General features: G+C 38.7%; 1 protein-coding gene across 1 annotated transcript; it reads left to right on the top strand.

Moving 5' to 3' along the window:
- The first annotated feature begins 366 nt into the window (after nt 1–366).
- On the top strand, nt 367–16712 carry fbxo18 (F-box DNA helicase 1). Its single transcript, XM_041978109.1, has 21 exons — nt 367–750; nt 1327–1491; nt 1936–2546; nt 2713–2849; nt 2978–3125; nt 3226–3407; nt 3495–3569; nt 4502–4593; nt 5025–5193; nt 5301–5520; nt 5628–5715; nt 5809–5904; nt 6020–6156; nt 7576–7672; nt 7922–8088; nt 8276–8354; nt 8864–9079; nt 10652–10777; nt 10951–11057; nt 16022–16153; nt 16240–16712. The coding sequence occupies exons 1-21, from the start codon at nt 732–734 to the stop codon at nt 16402–16404; spliced, it is 3228 nt and encodes a 1075-aa protein (XP_041834043.1). The 5' UTR covers nt 367–731; the 3' UTR covers nt 16405–16712.
- The last annotated feature ends 574 nt before the right edge of the window (nt 16713–17286 follow it).

Raw genomic sequence — 17286 nt, 5'->3', positions numbered from 1 at the left:
CAAACAAACAAAAACAGGAATTCTGGTTTCATACCTTCTGCAGTGAAATGAAGATTAAACATTTTCATGCCTCATTATTTAATGATGTTGGATTTCAGAAATTCATGTTGGCATATATTTGGGTGCATGTACCTAAATTCATTTTGAAAAATAACATTTCAGACCATCTGGAATGAAAAATGGTCAGAAAACAATTAAAATGGACATGATTTATTTGGATATTGGTCAAAATATTAATTATGTCTTTCACGTGCATTTGACTGAGGTGAAGTTTTCTTTTTCTCCAGTAGAGGGCAACATCACGCCTTTCAAGTACTTTTCACAACAACCAATAATTTTAGAAGAAGAGCAAACTGACCAATCACGTGAGAGCACCTTTATAAAAATATTTGGGGAAAACATTTTTGGGGAAAACAAAAAAGTTTGGAAGTTTTTCTTCAAGTGGGTGATAATTAAACTTCAGACAGTTTGTCAGTAACGACGAGCTAGGTATATGTAAGTTCTGTGAACGGTTTCTGTAAGCACTTCAATGTGCTTGATATAGTGGTGTAGTGAAAATAAGCTAGCTGAAATTGTTTGCTAGCATCAACGTTTGACCCTCGCTAACGGTTGAAGTCTGTTGTGACATTTTGTTTGGACGTGGTTTTTCCTCGGCAGCAGCCTTGTGTTATCATCGACTCATGTTTTTGTAACGTTATGGTGTTGTGTTACTAAATGTACTGCATACGAAGATGGAGGTGGCTGTTAAAGGTGGGTTACCTCAAACAACAAGATTCACTATGCGTTTACAGCAGCAAAACTAGCAGCATTAATGTTTTTAGTGTACTACTTCGTTACTCTGTTCTCATAAGGACCCTGAAACCTTTGGCATCTCTTAATGTTTAACACACATTGAAATAGTCTCCAAAATTTCCATAGAAACATTTTACATTGTTTTATATTAAATAAAGTTAATACAAAAAAGCTTGTTTGTAGATATTTGTGGAAAATAATGTATAAAAATGGTACTTTTAGTCTCATTATGTTGTGGAAACTCAATGCAATTATTCCATGAAAATATTATATATATATATATATCCCTGCATTTGTTATATCTATATTTAAAAACATTAGTTATTTAACATTTTCAGCCATGTATTAAGAGCCATTGTGGAAGATCCAGATAGCCACTTTCTGCTCCGATGCTGCAGGTTGCAGAACCCTGACCTAGTATATCATTGCCTGCTAAATTTAAATGAAAAGTAGGCTCATGTTTTTTAAGGATATTCTGCTTACTTTCACTTGTTTGTATTATGATACCTTTACTATGTTTTGTTTGTTTACTAGGGAAAGCCAAGAGGAAACATTTGAATGCACAGGAATGCACACTGGGACAAAGTTCGAAGGGCACAGATGCTCTCACCCAACCCCACACATCCAATCAGGGCCTGGGAAACCGTGACCCTAACTGGGGGCTTTACCCCAGGACACCCACAAAGCGATGGAGGCCTGGTAAACTGCTGTTAACTTTCAAGTAAACCTAAATCTATACTAAGGATTCTGTGCAAAAGAGGAGAGTGACAGCACAAGGGTAGAAATGTCAGAGCAGCCCACCAGTAAAGTTTTGTTCCCATGGATGCTGCTCAGAAGAATCTCCTAAATCTCATGCACAGGTAGCACTAAGTCTTACTTGTATCAGGGTGGACTGAGGGATGACGTCTCTTTTCTTTGCTCTAAGGTTTAATGTTCACAGTTTTATAGTATATATGACAAAAAAAATCAGTCCTTGTTCTGTTTTAAGTTTGTTTTGTTTTTTTTTAAGAAAGCATAAGAGGGCGTTAAAAGTTGAGGTGCTGTAGATTTCACAGCTGAGACTGACTATCCCTGTTACAAATGGCTCTCACTTTCACACAGTGATCATATATAATTTCTCCCTTTCAATCTTTGTACCAGCAGCATCTGCCTCAGGAAGCCCCTCTGGGAATCAGAAGGCCATCAACGACTTCTTCGCTGTCACAAAAGTAATCAGCACTAGTCCACACAAACCCGCTTTGCCTTCCACTTCCACATTTCCTAAAGGAGGATCAGAAGTTGTAGAAGAAGAAGAGGATGACGATGCTAGCCTGTTGTCAACCCCACTTGAACCGGGACCTGAGGCAGTGGAGGAGGAGGAGATTGACGACAGTAGTCTTTTAGCTGCTGAGATGGCTCCAGCGTATGGAGCAGGTGGTGCCTCCATGTCAGCTTTTGTGATTGGAGCTGAGCGTGAGGAAAAGGTGGACCCAGAAAGGGATTATCTGGAGGGAATGACAGCAGAGATGTTTGGGGACGACAAGGAGTTTGACGAATACTGTGTTAACGGTGAGGAGGAAGAGGTGGAGCCCCTTCCTGACTCCCACTATGGACTTCTGGGCACCAGCAATATGTTGCTTCAACCTCAGGGCTGCATAGACGACCTTCCTGAGGAGGTCCTGAGGCAAGTACTGTGTCTCATTCCTGCTCAGGACCTCTATCGTAACGTGAGCCAAGTCTGCAGTCGGTGGAGGAACATCGTTCAAGACCCTAAGGTTCATCGGAGTTACATCAAGTTTATGCATATATGTTAACAGTAAAGTGTGGGAGATGACACAGATGTAGAATGATAGTAGCTTGTAGTTGCTATAAATTTTGTGGAGGGTGTTTGTCATTTGTTTTAAAATGTTAAACAATGTTAACTATGCTCCTTTTTTATAGTTTGTGCCTTTCAAGAAGCAATACTTCCGCTACATGATGAGAGAAAAGGAGATGGTGCAGGAAATCTTCCTCACTCTTAGTAGGGGTGGGATAACACGTCAAGCATCTTCAGAGCACTGCATACGAAATCTTGTTCTGTAAGTCTTGTCTTTCTTGGGTACAAAAATAAATGTAACTTTTCAGTGTTGAACCATTTCCTTAACAGCCAGTTTTAAAAGTGAGCGAGGACTCACAAAACATTTTTGAATGTATGTGTTTTGTTCAGTTTCATGGCTCGGTATAAGATTGGAGAGCGTGTGAGACCAGACGACATTCTGGAGTGTGTTAAGAAACATCGTCTTTTCCCTCTGGCTAAAGCGTCCATCAGATTACGTATTCCTAACATTAAGAAGTTTCTTCACCTTGGTATTGAGGTGGGACTGACCTACATAAATATTAAAAGGATCATCATTTCAGGAGTGAAAGGCCTTCACATTGTGTGCATGATATCCATCATCCCTGTCTGATCTCTAGGGTCCTAATCCGTATGCAGCCATGGCTGTCATTCTGATCCTCAGTGAGAACGTGGATGATGTGCAAACCTTGGTGTCTCTGCTTTCTGGCTGCATGTCACAAACAGCCATCACAGAGTACCTCAGCCACATGGCCACGATGCTGCTCGCTTTAGAGAGGAACAACATTCAGATTAGCAACAAGTAAGACCTACAAGTGTCTTTGTTGATGTTCAGGCATCATTATGCTTAGCCTGCCCCTGATTTTCTCCTCTCCTTCTGCCTCTACAGGTTACATTACAACATCTACTACGTACTTCACCTGTTGGAGAATGGACCCTTTTCTGTTGGTTCTGGCCAGAACGGGTGAGTTCAATGTTGTAGCGCAATTCATGCTACCAGTTTTTATTCTAGTTTTGTTGTTTTTGTTATTTTATTGATTTTATCTTTTTATCAATTTTATTTTTTGTTTTTTACTTTCATTGGTTTTATTGTGTAGCATATTATTTTCAACTGTGGAGTGTTTGTTCTACTGTTCAGCACTTTGGGCAACTGCTGTTGCAGAAAATGTGCTATATAAAAAACTTTAACTATGTTAAATTCTTTGTAATGAAAGAAACTCAACAGGTTGAATGGGATAGAAGAGCTGCTTTCCCATATTATCTTTAAATGGGTTAAAACCTCCATGTAATCGTTTGACCAGTGACCCTGAGAAGCAGATGTATTTGCTGTATATCTGGTGTAAAAGTCTCTTGAGGCCTTTTGTCCACATGGGACTTGAGTTGTAAGCATATACGGCCTCATTTGGCTGGCTAGAGGAAAACACTATATCCAGCATCTTTTTTCAGAGCTTTTCCCTGTTTATTTCTTTTTTTATTTTGGTATGATTGCCCTGACCACTTCATGTTTTCAGTGTCATAGCTTTTCAAAAAGATGTTGGTGTCATTATCTGTGGGCCAAATGGTCTCCCTTAATTTTCTATGACGACAGCATTGCAAACACTCTGAGAGTAGTCCTGCAGCTACTTAAATTGGTGCCTAGTTTAACCTAAAACAGGCCTGAAATTGAGCTCCATATGAAAATGGCCCTTATACAAAATTATATTTATATTTTTATTTATTCATTTTTTTATCAATCTATTTTTGTCTGTGCTGCTTTATATTGGTGTGGTTTATATAGTTTTGTTTTTTTATGTTTTTGTATGTTTGTATGTCTTCTTTGAAAAGCCCAACCAGGGACAAAGAAATCAACAGCCATCATTTTAACCGTGTTGCATTGTTTGTGTGTGTTTGTATTAGGTTGCCTCAGATTCATCTCACACGAGAACAGCAGCAAATCCTCTGCCACAAAATCCAACAGGACCACGTAGTCAAGATAATGGCGTTTGCAGGTACGTTGTACATCAGCTTCATCTACATTCTAGTCTTAGATCATCTAGGAGCACTCAAGTAGTGGGAGTTTTTATATTTCTTTTAAAGAAAAGCAGAAGGGGGGAAAAAAGAAACAGGAACAGGAAATAAAATTATATCATTACAAATTTTTCTTCCTATTTAACTAATTTCAGTTCAGAGACTTTGTTCATAAATCACTCCATTTCTCTGAGTTGTGAAAAATCCAAGTTCAGATTAACATGTCTGGTATTGATTAAATTTTAAATGATTTTAAAATACTGAAGCTGCCATTTTTGACACCCCTAATTCAGCTAGATGTCAGCGATGATATATAAATGTTCACTACACCAGTGTAGTGGCAGTGACGTAAGCTGCTCTGCTAGTTAAGGAGTGTTGTATTCCTAGGTGAGAGATCATGACTGTGTTCCAGGTACAGGAAAGACAACCACTCTGATGAAGTACGCCGAACAGAATCCACACCTCCGCTTCCTGTATGTGGCTTTCAACAACTCTGTGGCTTGTGAGGCACGCCAACGCTTCCCCAGGAACGTCGACTGCAAGACTGTCCACTCGTTAGCCTATAATGATGTTGGGAAGAGGTGAGAATCTCATTGTAAGGTAGCCATCTTTCTTTGTCTTCAGTATTTCATCCTGAAACCTCACTGAACCGTCACTCATCATATTTCTGTGATCTTCTCTGCGTCAGATACACATTTAACGGAAAGCTGGCTTTTAACGTGAAGCCGTTTTCCATCAACTGCGTCCTGCCTTCTGGACATGGTGGCTTCTCCAAGGCCAAAGTGATAACGACGACTCTCAACGCCTTCATGGCTTCAGCAGACCCGGAACTTACCATCAGACATGTACCCAATGAGTACTTAGTTAGGAAAGGCATCAAGCATGTTATAGACGAACATGAAAAACAGGTATGAACATTTTAATGTGCACAACTGGTCTGGAAGGTAAATTATAAATGAGTAAGAGCACTTTAAACACACATTTACACTGTGTGGCATTTATTTTAATTTCCTAGCTTTTTGTCCAAGATGCAAAGATGATCTGGAACAAGATGAAGGATCTTAAAGAGAAATCAAAACACGCCTTTTACATGACCCATGATGGTAAGCTAGTTATAAATGAATAAGTGAAAGTAATTCTTATCTAGTATTTAAGCAAAGTCAGCACAGATCATGACTGAAGTCTTTCATTCACAGGTTACTTGAAGCTATGGCAGCTCCAAAACCCAAGGCCTTGCTTGTCTGGCCGATACGATGTACTTTTCATCGATGAGGCCCAGGACTGTACTCCCGGTACTGTAATCCTCTTTTGCATCTTGTTTTGCATTTCTGTGGATAAGCACCATAACTAATTTAATTTCCTGAGCTTGGTAAAATTAACAGTCTTTTTTTTTTCTTTGTTTTGCAGCCATCTTGGATGTGCTGCTGTCTCAGCGCTGTGGGAAAATCCTAGTTGGAGATCCCCATCAGCAGATCTACACTTTCAAAGGAGCCATCAATGCCTTGCACGCTGTTAACCACACTCACATCTTCTACCTCACACAGGTATACACAAAGTACTCGATCAGCCGAAGGTGTCATGAACTTTTCCTCACTTTACCTGCTTGTTATCATAACAGATGCAAGTATTGGTTTAGCTGAATATGCAACATGGTGTAAAAAAGATAAATTATCTTTTGAATGTAAAAAATGATTTTTGGTGGCGAAAACTGTACCCAAGAGATGCATTTCAAATTAAACTTGAGTCAACGGAACTATTAAGTATCAAGTAGATTTTTAGGAGTTATTGTTGATGAGAACATGTAGACTGGACTGGGTTATATTGATAGTTAATAAACCACTTGGGATAATAAGGAGGGTCAGCCACCTAATATCCACAAATTGTCAGTTTGATTTATCTTTATCTTTCTTACTGTAATATAAATTAGAGAAATATTTTTCCGACCACTCTTTACAAAGTCTCGGTTATACAGAAACGCTTTACCAGCTGGTCCGGATCATCAGCTTAGTCTATTCCTTTATTCAAGAACCTAAAAATTTTCACTATTTATGATATTAAGGCTTTTCAGATTTGTGTTTTTATTTGTGAAATGCATTCAAAAGAAATTCCTGATAATTTTTTGTCCTATTTTTAAAATAATTTCAAAGGTCCGTTTTTATTTAACTCGACCATCAGATCTTCATCTTCCTCTGCTACCTACCAGGCAAAATCCATTTTCAGTAAGATACAGAGCGGCTAAATTATTAAATAATTCTCATTTAGTGAACCAGTGTCCTCAAGTTTTTAAAGGTCATTTGATTGCCAATTTTAGGATCTTTTATAAATACAAGTATTAATTTTTGTGGCTTTATTGCAGAACTGCTGTCATTAGTAAAAAAAAAAAAAATGTATGTTAGCATCAAATATTTGTAAGTCAACTAAATTTATTAATAATAATGAATAGCACACTCACGGAGCAGTGAAGGGGAGTGTACCTTTGTTTTTGTGAACTGCACAATCTGGAAAAGATGACCAGTCACTGAAAACAGCATTACTGGTGCAGCTTTCTAAGGGAGTAAAAAATAATGTACAAACAGAAACTCCTGTTTTTGTTTTCCTCGTTCAGCAATCCCCCATGAAGATGGCTTCTTAATTTAAGTTTTTGATGGTTTAAAGTGCATTATATAAAGACATGATGTGACGATAAATGAGTTTAACTGACTGTTGAGTATTTTTTCATCACACTTTGTGTATCTGAAGCATCGGGTGTTTATCCATTTATATATGGAGAGATTTTTGCCTTAAACTCTCAGAAAGAAGGGTTTCAAGACAAAATTTTCACATATGCAGTACCACTTGAAAAAGATTTGCCATAATATGACGTTCATTATACATTGAAGATTAGTTGTTTACTCTTTGCTTTATTTTTTTTAATGAAACTCTTCAGTTTAATCTCGGTACTACGCTGCTGTTTGTCTTTGCAGAGTTTTCGATTTGGGGCAGAAATTGCCTATGTGGGTGCCACCATCCTCAAAATTTGCAAGAAGGTTGAGAAGATTCTTGTGGGAGGAAAACAGAAAGGTAAATATTGTAAATAAATCATGCTGTATGGTAACAATAATCCAACATCAAGATGAACCAAAGCGATTTACAGCTGAATCCTCATAACTGTCCACTGCACAGTAAAAAACATTACTGCTACATAAGCAGAGGTCCAGATAAGCATCAGAACCTGTGTAAAATATTCTTTTATTGATATTGTTTTCTCTTTCTTTATATAAAAACATATACAATCTTTTGTCACACTTGATTTGACTGTTTACTTTACAGGTGGTGTGTGTGATGAGACCGCCAACAAGGCTCTAGAGGCGATGAGGTCAGGTGTGAGTCAGATTCCAGGGAAAATCGGCATCTTATCGCGATGTAATTTAGGAGTCTTCAGGGAGGCAGCCCGACTCACGGACGCAAATCAACACTGTAGGATCCACTTCATAGGGGTGGGTGTTTATACAAACACACACAGAAGAGGTTTTGGATGCATCTCACATCATGAATATATGATTATTTTTTTAATCTGCTTGTCCAATTTGGCTTATTTATGGTTTATTACAGCCATATCTGCTGTGTAGATCCAAGAGGAGATAATGTGATTACCTTTTTAGCAATATTAAATCTTTTCTCCAGGGTGTAAAAAACATCGGGCTCGATAAGATCATGGACATCTACCACCTGATGACTCAGCCAAAGGAAGAGCTAGCAAAGTGTAATGTTTATACATGACAAACACACACACAGACACAATATTCTGCCTTGTTAAGTGTCATGCCATGCAAGTTCTTGTCATTTATCTATTAGATGCCTGTTTTATATGGTCAAAGCTGTTGATTATCAGCAAACCTTTTCATAAAATACAGAAAAATATTGTGATTGCTTAGCTAGGAACACTTTGTTCACATCAAACCTTTCAGTAGAAACCAGGGCAAACATTTTTTAAAGCAGAGTAACTTCTCAGCATTTTTTATTGTGGTATACTGTACATATTGAGGTACCGTTTGGAGACTGCTGTTTATGTTTTACTTAAACTCGCGTGTCATTTAATAGGAACAAGTGGGATTGTAAGGAAGCACCTTGTTGTTCTTTTGATGATGATCATCTCCACACTGAAACTGATCAAATTTGTCACACACTTAATCATCACATTGTCGTTTCCTTTTGACCTGTAGTGCATTCATAAAATTTTCAACATTAATGTTGAATCTGCTCTGCCTTCAGTCATCAAGGACCCCATGATTCGGTCTTTTGCAACGAGAACAACGAAAAATCAACAAAACAAAGAAGATCCCTTCTTGGCTTTTAAGAAGTATGTCACACAAACTGAAGACAAAGAGCTGGATGGAAAGCTGAGCATCGTGGAGACTTACCAAAAGCGCATTCCTGAGCTTGTGACACGTCTGAAAGGTTGCTCTGAAAGTGACATTTGCAGAGCAGGTATGCATGGATACACCTGCACACATGATGCACACACACATGCTTAAGTGGCCCTGTTATGCTCATTCAGGCTAATTTATTTTAATATGTAAGGGCACAGGGGCAGGAATCAATCCAATCTCTGACTGTTCAACTGCCAGGTGTAGTTGTCGGAGCGTGCTTTTGTTGTAGAAACTCGTAAACAAACTGAAGTAATATAAATACTCAGTAAACACAGTCAACACAAAACATACAGCTGTACATGTTTGAACCCAAATCAGGCAACAACAAGAAAAGTCTAAATAGGGCTCTAATTCATCGGAGCTCTTTGCTAAATTATTTCCACCAACCATGACACAAATGCACCAATAATAGAAATTACATGAATAAAAATAGCTTTAGCACCTTAACAGATAATGAAAATATGCCTTTAGTAGGATGATTACTCATCATCTGGACCTTTTTGTGTTACTGTCATGACTAATATTGTGAAAGTGAAAAAGGTGGTGGTTTTGGATTGTGTTATTTTAAAACTTGACTCAACCATATATTAGCCAAAGAACCATGTTTGGTCACTTCATTTGCACGTACAAAATGCCTCTGCATGCTACTCCATGATATAACAGAATTACACACTATAACCCAGATACTCTGAGACTGGTTTTCAACATAAAAATTAGAAGCTTGACATTATTGTTGTCAGTGTAATGGAGCTCCTGCAGAAAAAGTTTGGAAACTACTGCTTTGTTTTATGGGGCCAAAGTAATTTTTCATATTTGGGATCAATAAATGAGACTTCTTTCTTTTTTTTCTTTTTTTTTTGGTCATTGCTCAGTAGTCATAATCATAATATATTTTGTTCTGTAGCAATGTAGTTGTGGGCAGGAATGACTTCAGTGCTATTCTTGGCTACAGCAGAGCTGAAGACTACGTTCACATTGCAGGTCTGAACATACTGCAAATGGTTGTTTCACATTACCAATTAAATGCAACCTTTGTCCCACTTCAATGTGAACTGCACACAGCCCTGAAATGAAATGACAGAAGTAAATATGGATGCTACCAGTGTTTGTGTTTGTAAGATCTTACCTGACAGAACTGACAAAGTTGTGACCAACTGATAGGATAAAGGGAGGAGATTGCAAAAAAAAGAGGTCACAAATCTTTTTTGTGCAGCAGTGGCTGCTTCCTCTTTACAGAGGTATCCATGGATGCAGAGTTGGAATCCAGTGTAGATTTCTGATGTCTGTCTCGCATCAATGACATAGACGTGATGAAATGCGACATGACCCTGCAGACTGAGGTCGCTTTGTAAAAAGATTGGATATGCAACCATAAGGACATAAGCCAAGTGCCCTGGGTCAGATTTGGAAAAATCAGATTTGCATTAGATTTGGATCACTATTGGGCAAAAAAGTTGGCTTTGAGCCATTTTTGCCTGCAGTGTGAATGGTGCTGAAGAAGCCTCTGACTGAACACACTGAAATAAATGTAGATTACAGTTTTTGTTGAATTTGTTTGAGCACTGAGAAAATGATTGATCGTCCAAATATACAGAAACAACAGCTATTTTTTATTTATTTTTCCCTGCAGACTTCATAGTTGGAACTGTCCACAAAGCCAAAGGTCTGGAGTTTGACACTGTGATTGTCAATGATGACTTTGCCAGTGTCCCATCCCCCAGACACGAGCTGGCTTACCATCCTGAATTCTCTTTTAGTAAGGTTTCTCTTTCTCTCTCTCCCATTTATTACTATTATTATTATTAAAATATATTTCTCTTCAGAATTTCTAGTTGTGTTATTGATTTCCTGCTAGTTAGAAGGCAAATATAGGAGTTAGTCCACAGCAGGTCTGTTTTAAAAATGTTGTTTTTTTTTCTGTCTGTACAGGTAAGATTCCTGATGATGAGTGGAACCTGCTGTACGTGGCGGTTACTCGTGCAAAGACTTCTGTGGTCATTAGTAAAAACATCCTCCGCATCCTAACAATAGCTGGGGTAAGATATAATCACTCTGCCCATCACATTTCTTATTCAAATTATTCAGGACTTCAAACTGACCAGCTGCTTGCAATTTTGCCCACTTTGTGAATCAGTGTGAGTAAATTTCTAAAGTAGGTGCATCAAAAAATATTTTCATTATAATGTTATTCAATCATTCACACAGTCGTTCTGTTAATGTTCCACTTGCTTCATTCAGTAACGTGACATGAAAGCTGACAGAAAGAGGCAGCGTGTGTGTTTATGATATATCATAGTCTTTACAGGGGTGCAGCTTTCTTACATGTTCTTTTTCCTATAAAGATTTAAATTACTGAATCATCCAGACAACAGTTGTGGAAATCAAAGCAGCAATGAATGGAAGTGACTGAAAATTTTGAAACTTCTTGAACAGCCAGTGTTTCACTAAGAGCAGCTCAAATGTATTTCTTGTAATGCAGATAATTCATCTTAAGATGCAAAGGATTAAAATTTGGCAAATGCTGTTATTTATTAATTTGTTATTGCAGTCTGTCCTCTGAAGAGATGATCAGACTTTGGCTTAATATTTGACAGCAGTGCACGTTTGTGTGACTGCAGTTGTTCACACATGCCTTAAAAGTGGTATATTAATATTTCAAGGTCTTATCTAATTAGATTTCAGCTTGGGAGGTAATTCCACCATCAGCATATTGAAATGTTACCAGATTAATCTGAAGCAGTGTGTGGCAGAGACTTCAGATCATTTGCTGATACTTTTTCATCTTGCCATGTGAATGTTCCAGACCAGCAACAGTCTCACACTTTGCTAATGCTAAAGGCTGCTAATGCCTTCCTCCATTTCAATGGAAGCAGTGGGGGTGGACTTAGTTTTTCTACACTGCTTCTGACGTTTTGGTTAAACTTTTCTTAAATAATCTAATGATATGTCCTGTGTTCTTCATCTGAAGTTGCCTTTCTTTAATCTTATCTTAAAAAGGATTTTTATGACATCCTGAAAAGTAAAATCTTACAACTGAAAGAGGTTGTCTGTTTTTAGTGTGATTGTATGGTCTTAAACAGTGTGGACCCAGCTGTTGTTAGATCACAGAGAAAATAGACTAAATAAATGTGGAAGGAACTAAGCTGTAATTCTTTTTCTCCTCCTACTGCTATCACACAACTTGTACAAATGATGTGGTTGTGGTCAGTGACCAGTGCAGGGAAGTTTTTAACACTGGAAACCCCAGAGCTATAAAATTTTTTGTAAGGCTGAAGTTCCTTGGGGCTCATCAATTACGTGTTCTCATGTAAATTAGTGCTATTAAAGCTATTAAAGTGGATGAAACACACCCCCTTCAGAACCAAAAAAAAACTCGTACACCAGCAGCTGTGAGGCAAAGCTGTGCTAATGCAGCAGGAGAAGGGAACTATTTGCCCTAGCTGTGACTTTTAAATACTTGTTTTAGCCCCATAATAAATTGTGTAGATTGTCATAATAGTTTACATATTTTTGCTGTAATAATCCATCAGATTCTTTACATATTCTTTGCATTCTTTACATCTGATTCTTTTACATTTTGAGGTGGAGGAGGATGTATGCCCCCTCTGGGTTGTCATAGAGTGGAAACTAGTGGAATTTGTAGCTCGAGATTAAACAAAAGTATTTGAAACAAGCAGGACTGATCAGTTGAGTGTAGTCAGCGAATACAGCAAATCATCCATCCATCCATTTTCTGCTGCTTATCCGGGTCGGGTCGCAGGGGCAGCTGCCTAAGCAGGAAAACCCAGACTTTCCTCTCCCTGGCCACATTCACCAGCTGGTCCGGGGGATCCTGAGGGGTTCCCAGGCCAGCCAAGAGATGTAGTTGTTCCAGCGTGTCCTGGGTCTTCCCCGGGGTCTCCTCCCGGTGGTGCATTCCCAGAACACCTCACCAGGGAGGCATCTGAACCAGTTCCTCTGGCTCCTCTCAAAGCGGCTCTACTCTGAGCCCCTCATGGATCACCGTGCTTCTCACCCTAAGCATTCATAAAACAATGTTAAATCCAGAATCAAATCATTGCACGTAGAAAGTCATTTTCCCACAAATGGATATATGAGCATTTTCACTCCCAAATTCAGGTCAGACAGTGAGATAAAAATTTAATCAGCAGACTGTATTTACTGCAACAACCTAATATCCAGTTAGTTATGTCCCAACTAAATCACATATCAATTTATACACATGAATACATGATAAATTCCTGGTTTGTATGTTTCACATTTTGGCAGTAGACAGAAAAGACAATAGAAAAGAATTAAGGAGAAAGTTGAGCGTTGGTTGGAAGAAAAGTAAGCGAATAAATTAGAGCCAAGTAAAATACACTGTTAGTTTAGGTTGGACGGACAACCACAGGCATGAAAAGTTTGTACTCCACACATTTTTAAAGTGAAATACATTGTTAGAATAGACACAAAACAGACTTTTTCATGCCTATGGTTGAGCAATCTTTCATACAGCGAATGTTCGACACTGAACACATGCAGCTTATACATGCTGCTGAAAGAAAGATGTGCTTTCTGTTTTTTGTTACTGAGGGGGACTCCGTTATTGAAAGAAGAAAGGGAAAAAAAAGTACTGCCACCATCCAGATGCAAATGGGCTCTCTGCAGCAGGTAGATGACTGCGTCGCCCACACTTAAATGGGGCAAGTAGGCAAATTGCAGAGGGTCCAGCAGATCATTTGTTTTGTTCAAGGGAATGGACCACAACCAAGAAAGGATAATGCATTGCATTCTTTCTCTTATCCTTGTCCAGTGGTATCCAAACTTTTCCTGCAGGGCCTCCTTTTTGTTGACAATAATGTCAAGCCAAATTTCTCCATGTTTTGCTAGCAGTGCAAAAACCACTTACTCCACCCCCTACTGGCCTAGTGTGTGCTGTTGTGTGTGACGTGACGTCTGAGTCTTCATTTAAGTGCACTCAATTTTCTGGCTACACTTACACTGAGGCTAAAATTAAGAGAAACAAACCACTGATCTGGTACATCTGCTCAAGCAAACAGCTCTCTAGAGTATGTTCTGTCTCAGCTCATGAGTTTCAGCGAACTGTTAATCTGTCAAACTGTTGAATCACTTCCATGTGGGCCTCACTAAGATGGTTGCAAAACACAAAGCAGTGATTGTGGGAGCCGTTGTGCTTCAGTACACTGGTCTTCTTTGTAACAGTACCCCTAAAAAGAAATTGTAACAAAAAAAAAAAATAATATAAAACTGTTTTACGTTGCATAATTGAACAGACTGGTTTTATGCTTTGGATATTTTTAGCACTGTTCTCTCCAAGAAATAGATAAATTATTAAAGAGACAAACTTAAGTGCTTCCTGTAACTGCCTTATCATAGAGAAACAATTAAAAAAAAAAAAGAAAGATTTTCCTGGTAGCCTCATCTTTCAAAGCAATTTATCCAACTGGTGTTTAATATGGATGATTTAGAGAACAGTATGGTGAGTGGGTGCTGTTTGTGACCGCAGTATACATTTTTATTAATTTATTTTTTTATCCTCTATATAACTTGATTGCATTTGATGAGATATTTAAGGAACTTTGTAGAGAATATTAGAACTGCTGTAGCTTCGATGGTGCAGACCCACCTCACAGCTTAGCGAAGTATTTGCAACACTTTTCCTAATTCTTTAATAATTTGCCTCACCATCTTTACCTCATAATGTTTTTTCTTCAGATATAATTCTGTACAATAAAATAACTCTCTTTTTATTTAGCAAACCAAATCTAAAGAGATATTGTTGTGAATCAGATATGTTTGCAATAAGTCCAGTGGGAGCACTGAGAGGGACAGAAACAGACCCAAATAAGCTGCTCAGGAGAACCAGTTCTAACCTTGACTAAACCCTTGACTCTGTAGAGAAAGTAGTGAAGGGGAGAAAGCTGGCCAAGCTGACGTCAGTCCTTCACACCATCAGACTGTGCAGACACATTAGTGTTTTTGCAATTTTGCACCTATACACTCGTAGACTTTCCCAGTGGTACAATATTTTTTATTCTTATTGTTCACGGTGGTGTGGTGGTTAGCACCGCAGCCTCACAGCAAGAAGGTCGCCGGTTCGAATCTCGGCTGGGGGGAGGTTCGAACCTTGAGGGTGGTGGCCTTTCTGTGTGGAGTTTGCATGTTCTCCCCGTGTATGCGTGGGTTCTCTCCGGGTTCTCCGGCTTCCTCCCACCGTCCAAAGACATGCATGTTAGATTAATTGGACACTCTAAATTCTCCGTAGGAGTGAGTGTGTGTGTGAATGGTTGTTTGTCTCTATCTGTGTTGGCCCTGCGACAGACTGGTGACCTGTCCAGGGTGTACCCTGCCTCTCACCTGTTAAAATGCTGGGATAGGCTCCAGCTCACCCGCGACCCGAAATGGAATAAGCGGTCAAGATAATGGATGGATGGATGGATGGATTGTTCATTTTATTAAATGGTGCAGTTACTGTATTTTTTCTACAAAGTGATAAATTATTCTGCATCTGTTTACTAGTTCAATATTTCCTAATCTCTACCATGTGGGATGTGTGTTTCAGTTTTTTTTTTTACAACTCTTAAGTTTTTGTTGGTCTTTGTTTTTGAATTTGTTTGTCTGTGGTATGAATAAAGTATTTCCTCATCTTTTAAGTGGTTTAAGGCAAATAAACTAGACTGTAACATCAGAGGTTTGCATATAAGCTATGCTGCGTTGTGGTTGTAATTCACTGGGAGTGTCCCATCTGGAAACGAATCTCAGGGTGGGGTAAAAACAAAAAACAATGGGGGTGGAAGAGGACCATTTGAGGGAGCTCTTCCTCTGGAAATGTAGGAACATTTGGGATATTCCATCATATCTGGGAGTTTTTTTTTTTTTCTTTTCAGGTCAGACCAGTATGAGTTCGTTTGAGCTCAGAGGGGGAAATTTATTTTTTAGTTTTGTTTCCACCTCTCGTCATCACGCTCCCTCTCTTTTTAATTTCTTTCCATTTTAGGAATACTTCCTCAAGTCACAGATGCCCATTTCCGTGGCAGGCGGTGATCCCCTCCCATGCTCCATCTCAAACTGTCCCAACTGCATCACACCGGGATCATCGTTCACTATGTACAAACAAAAGATGCAATGTGTAAGAAGACATGAAAGCTTGCCTAGATATTAGTAGATATTATAATGTCGTTTTACAGTTGGTTTAATGCTTTTGTCTTCGTTCAGACTAGTCATACAACTCGTGAGGGGCCGCTGTGTGAGAGGTGTGTGTGGACGCGGGTCGGACCCATCGCCTTCCTCATGACAGACGACGTGCTTTCAATGGCTGAAATCCCAGCAAGACTTGAGCCCCCCATCCACCACCCGTTTTTTGTTGAGCTGTTTTTTTAACACTATGCTGGTGAGGACCTAAAATAAATGCAACGCTCTTTAAGGGGCAGTTGTGTGAACTTTTAGTTCCTTCTTACTGTGGAACTACCAGGGTTATGTTTGGCCATCTGAGACACTGAACCACAGAACAAACCGAGGACTGTTTTTAATTTTCTTTGTGTGTTCTTTTTTAAAAGCTTGTATTTTCTTGTTATAGCAGTAGAATTTAACTGGCGAGCTCATTGTGATGCTTTGATCTGTGTGTAAAAGAAAACTCCTGGTAATTTTTTCAACATTGAATTTTTTGGGATTTGTCTTATTTTTATTTTTTTTTTTTAAATGCTTTTGTAATTTTTTTTCATGAAAGAATCACACGTGTGCTCTAGTTTCATAACTCCACATTGTATGCCAGACAAGCAGTTCATTGATGAATGGCCAACAATCTTCTGCAAACCTTTTAAGCCAAACAGCTGCTATGAATCAACCCCTTACTCGTCTTGCATCACTTTCACTGATGTAAAAGTTCCAGACACATCTCTTCTGCTTTAAATGAAAAACAGCAAGTCTCAGGCGACAGGACGAAGGACAAAAACAGGAAATCTTTTGCTTGAACAAGTGTTTTTCTCTTCCTTTCTAAGGGTGACTAATTGAAGAAGTCCAGCAACATAGATATGAGGGGTGATTCTTATGTAACGTGCCTCTGCATCACTTTACCATCTGAAAGCTTGTATGGTTGCGTAACAGCGGTTCATATGAAGACTAGTTTAAAATGGAGCTATCAGCAACTTATTAATAGTCTACTTGTTAAATTCCTCTGTCAGTGGATCTAAGCAAGAGCTTGATTTTTGTTGCTGTTGTCAAGGAACTGTGTTGTTTCACAAAATATTGAATCGAATCTAATCC

The sequence above is a fragment of the Melanotaenia boesemani genome, chromosome 23 (genome assembly GCF_017639745.1).
Source record: "Melanotaenia boesemani isolate fMelBoe1 chromosome 23, fMelBoe1.pri, whole genome shotgun sequence".
Lineage (NCBI taxonomy): Eukaryota > Metazoa > Chordata > Actinopteri > Atheriniformes > Melanotaeniidae > Melanotaenia > Melanotaenia boesemani.
The sequence above is the reverse complement of the archived record's forward strand: the minus strand, read 5'-3'. Positions and strand labels throughout refer to the sequence as shown.

Bases quoted from the DNA above. Each gene is read 5' to 3' on its own strand.
- fbxo18 (XM_041978109.1), top strand. The intron at 3,126-3,225 runs GTGGGACTGACC...TCTGATCTCTAG, and splicing joins TTCTTCACCTTGGTATTGAG to GGTCCTAATCCGTATGCAGC. The intron at 8,089-8,275 runs GTGGGTGTTTAT...TCTTTTCTCCAG, and splicing joins GTAGGATCCACTTCATAGGG to GGTGTAAAAAACATCGGGCT.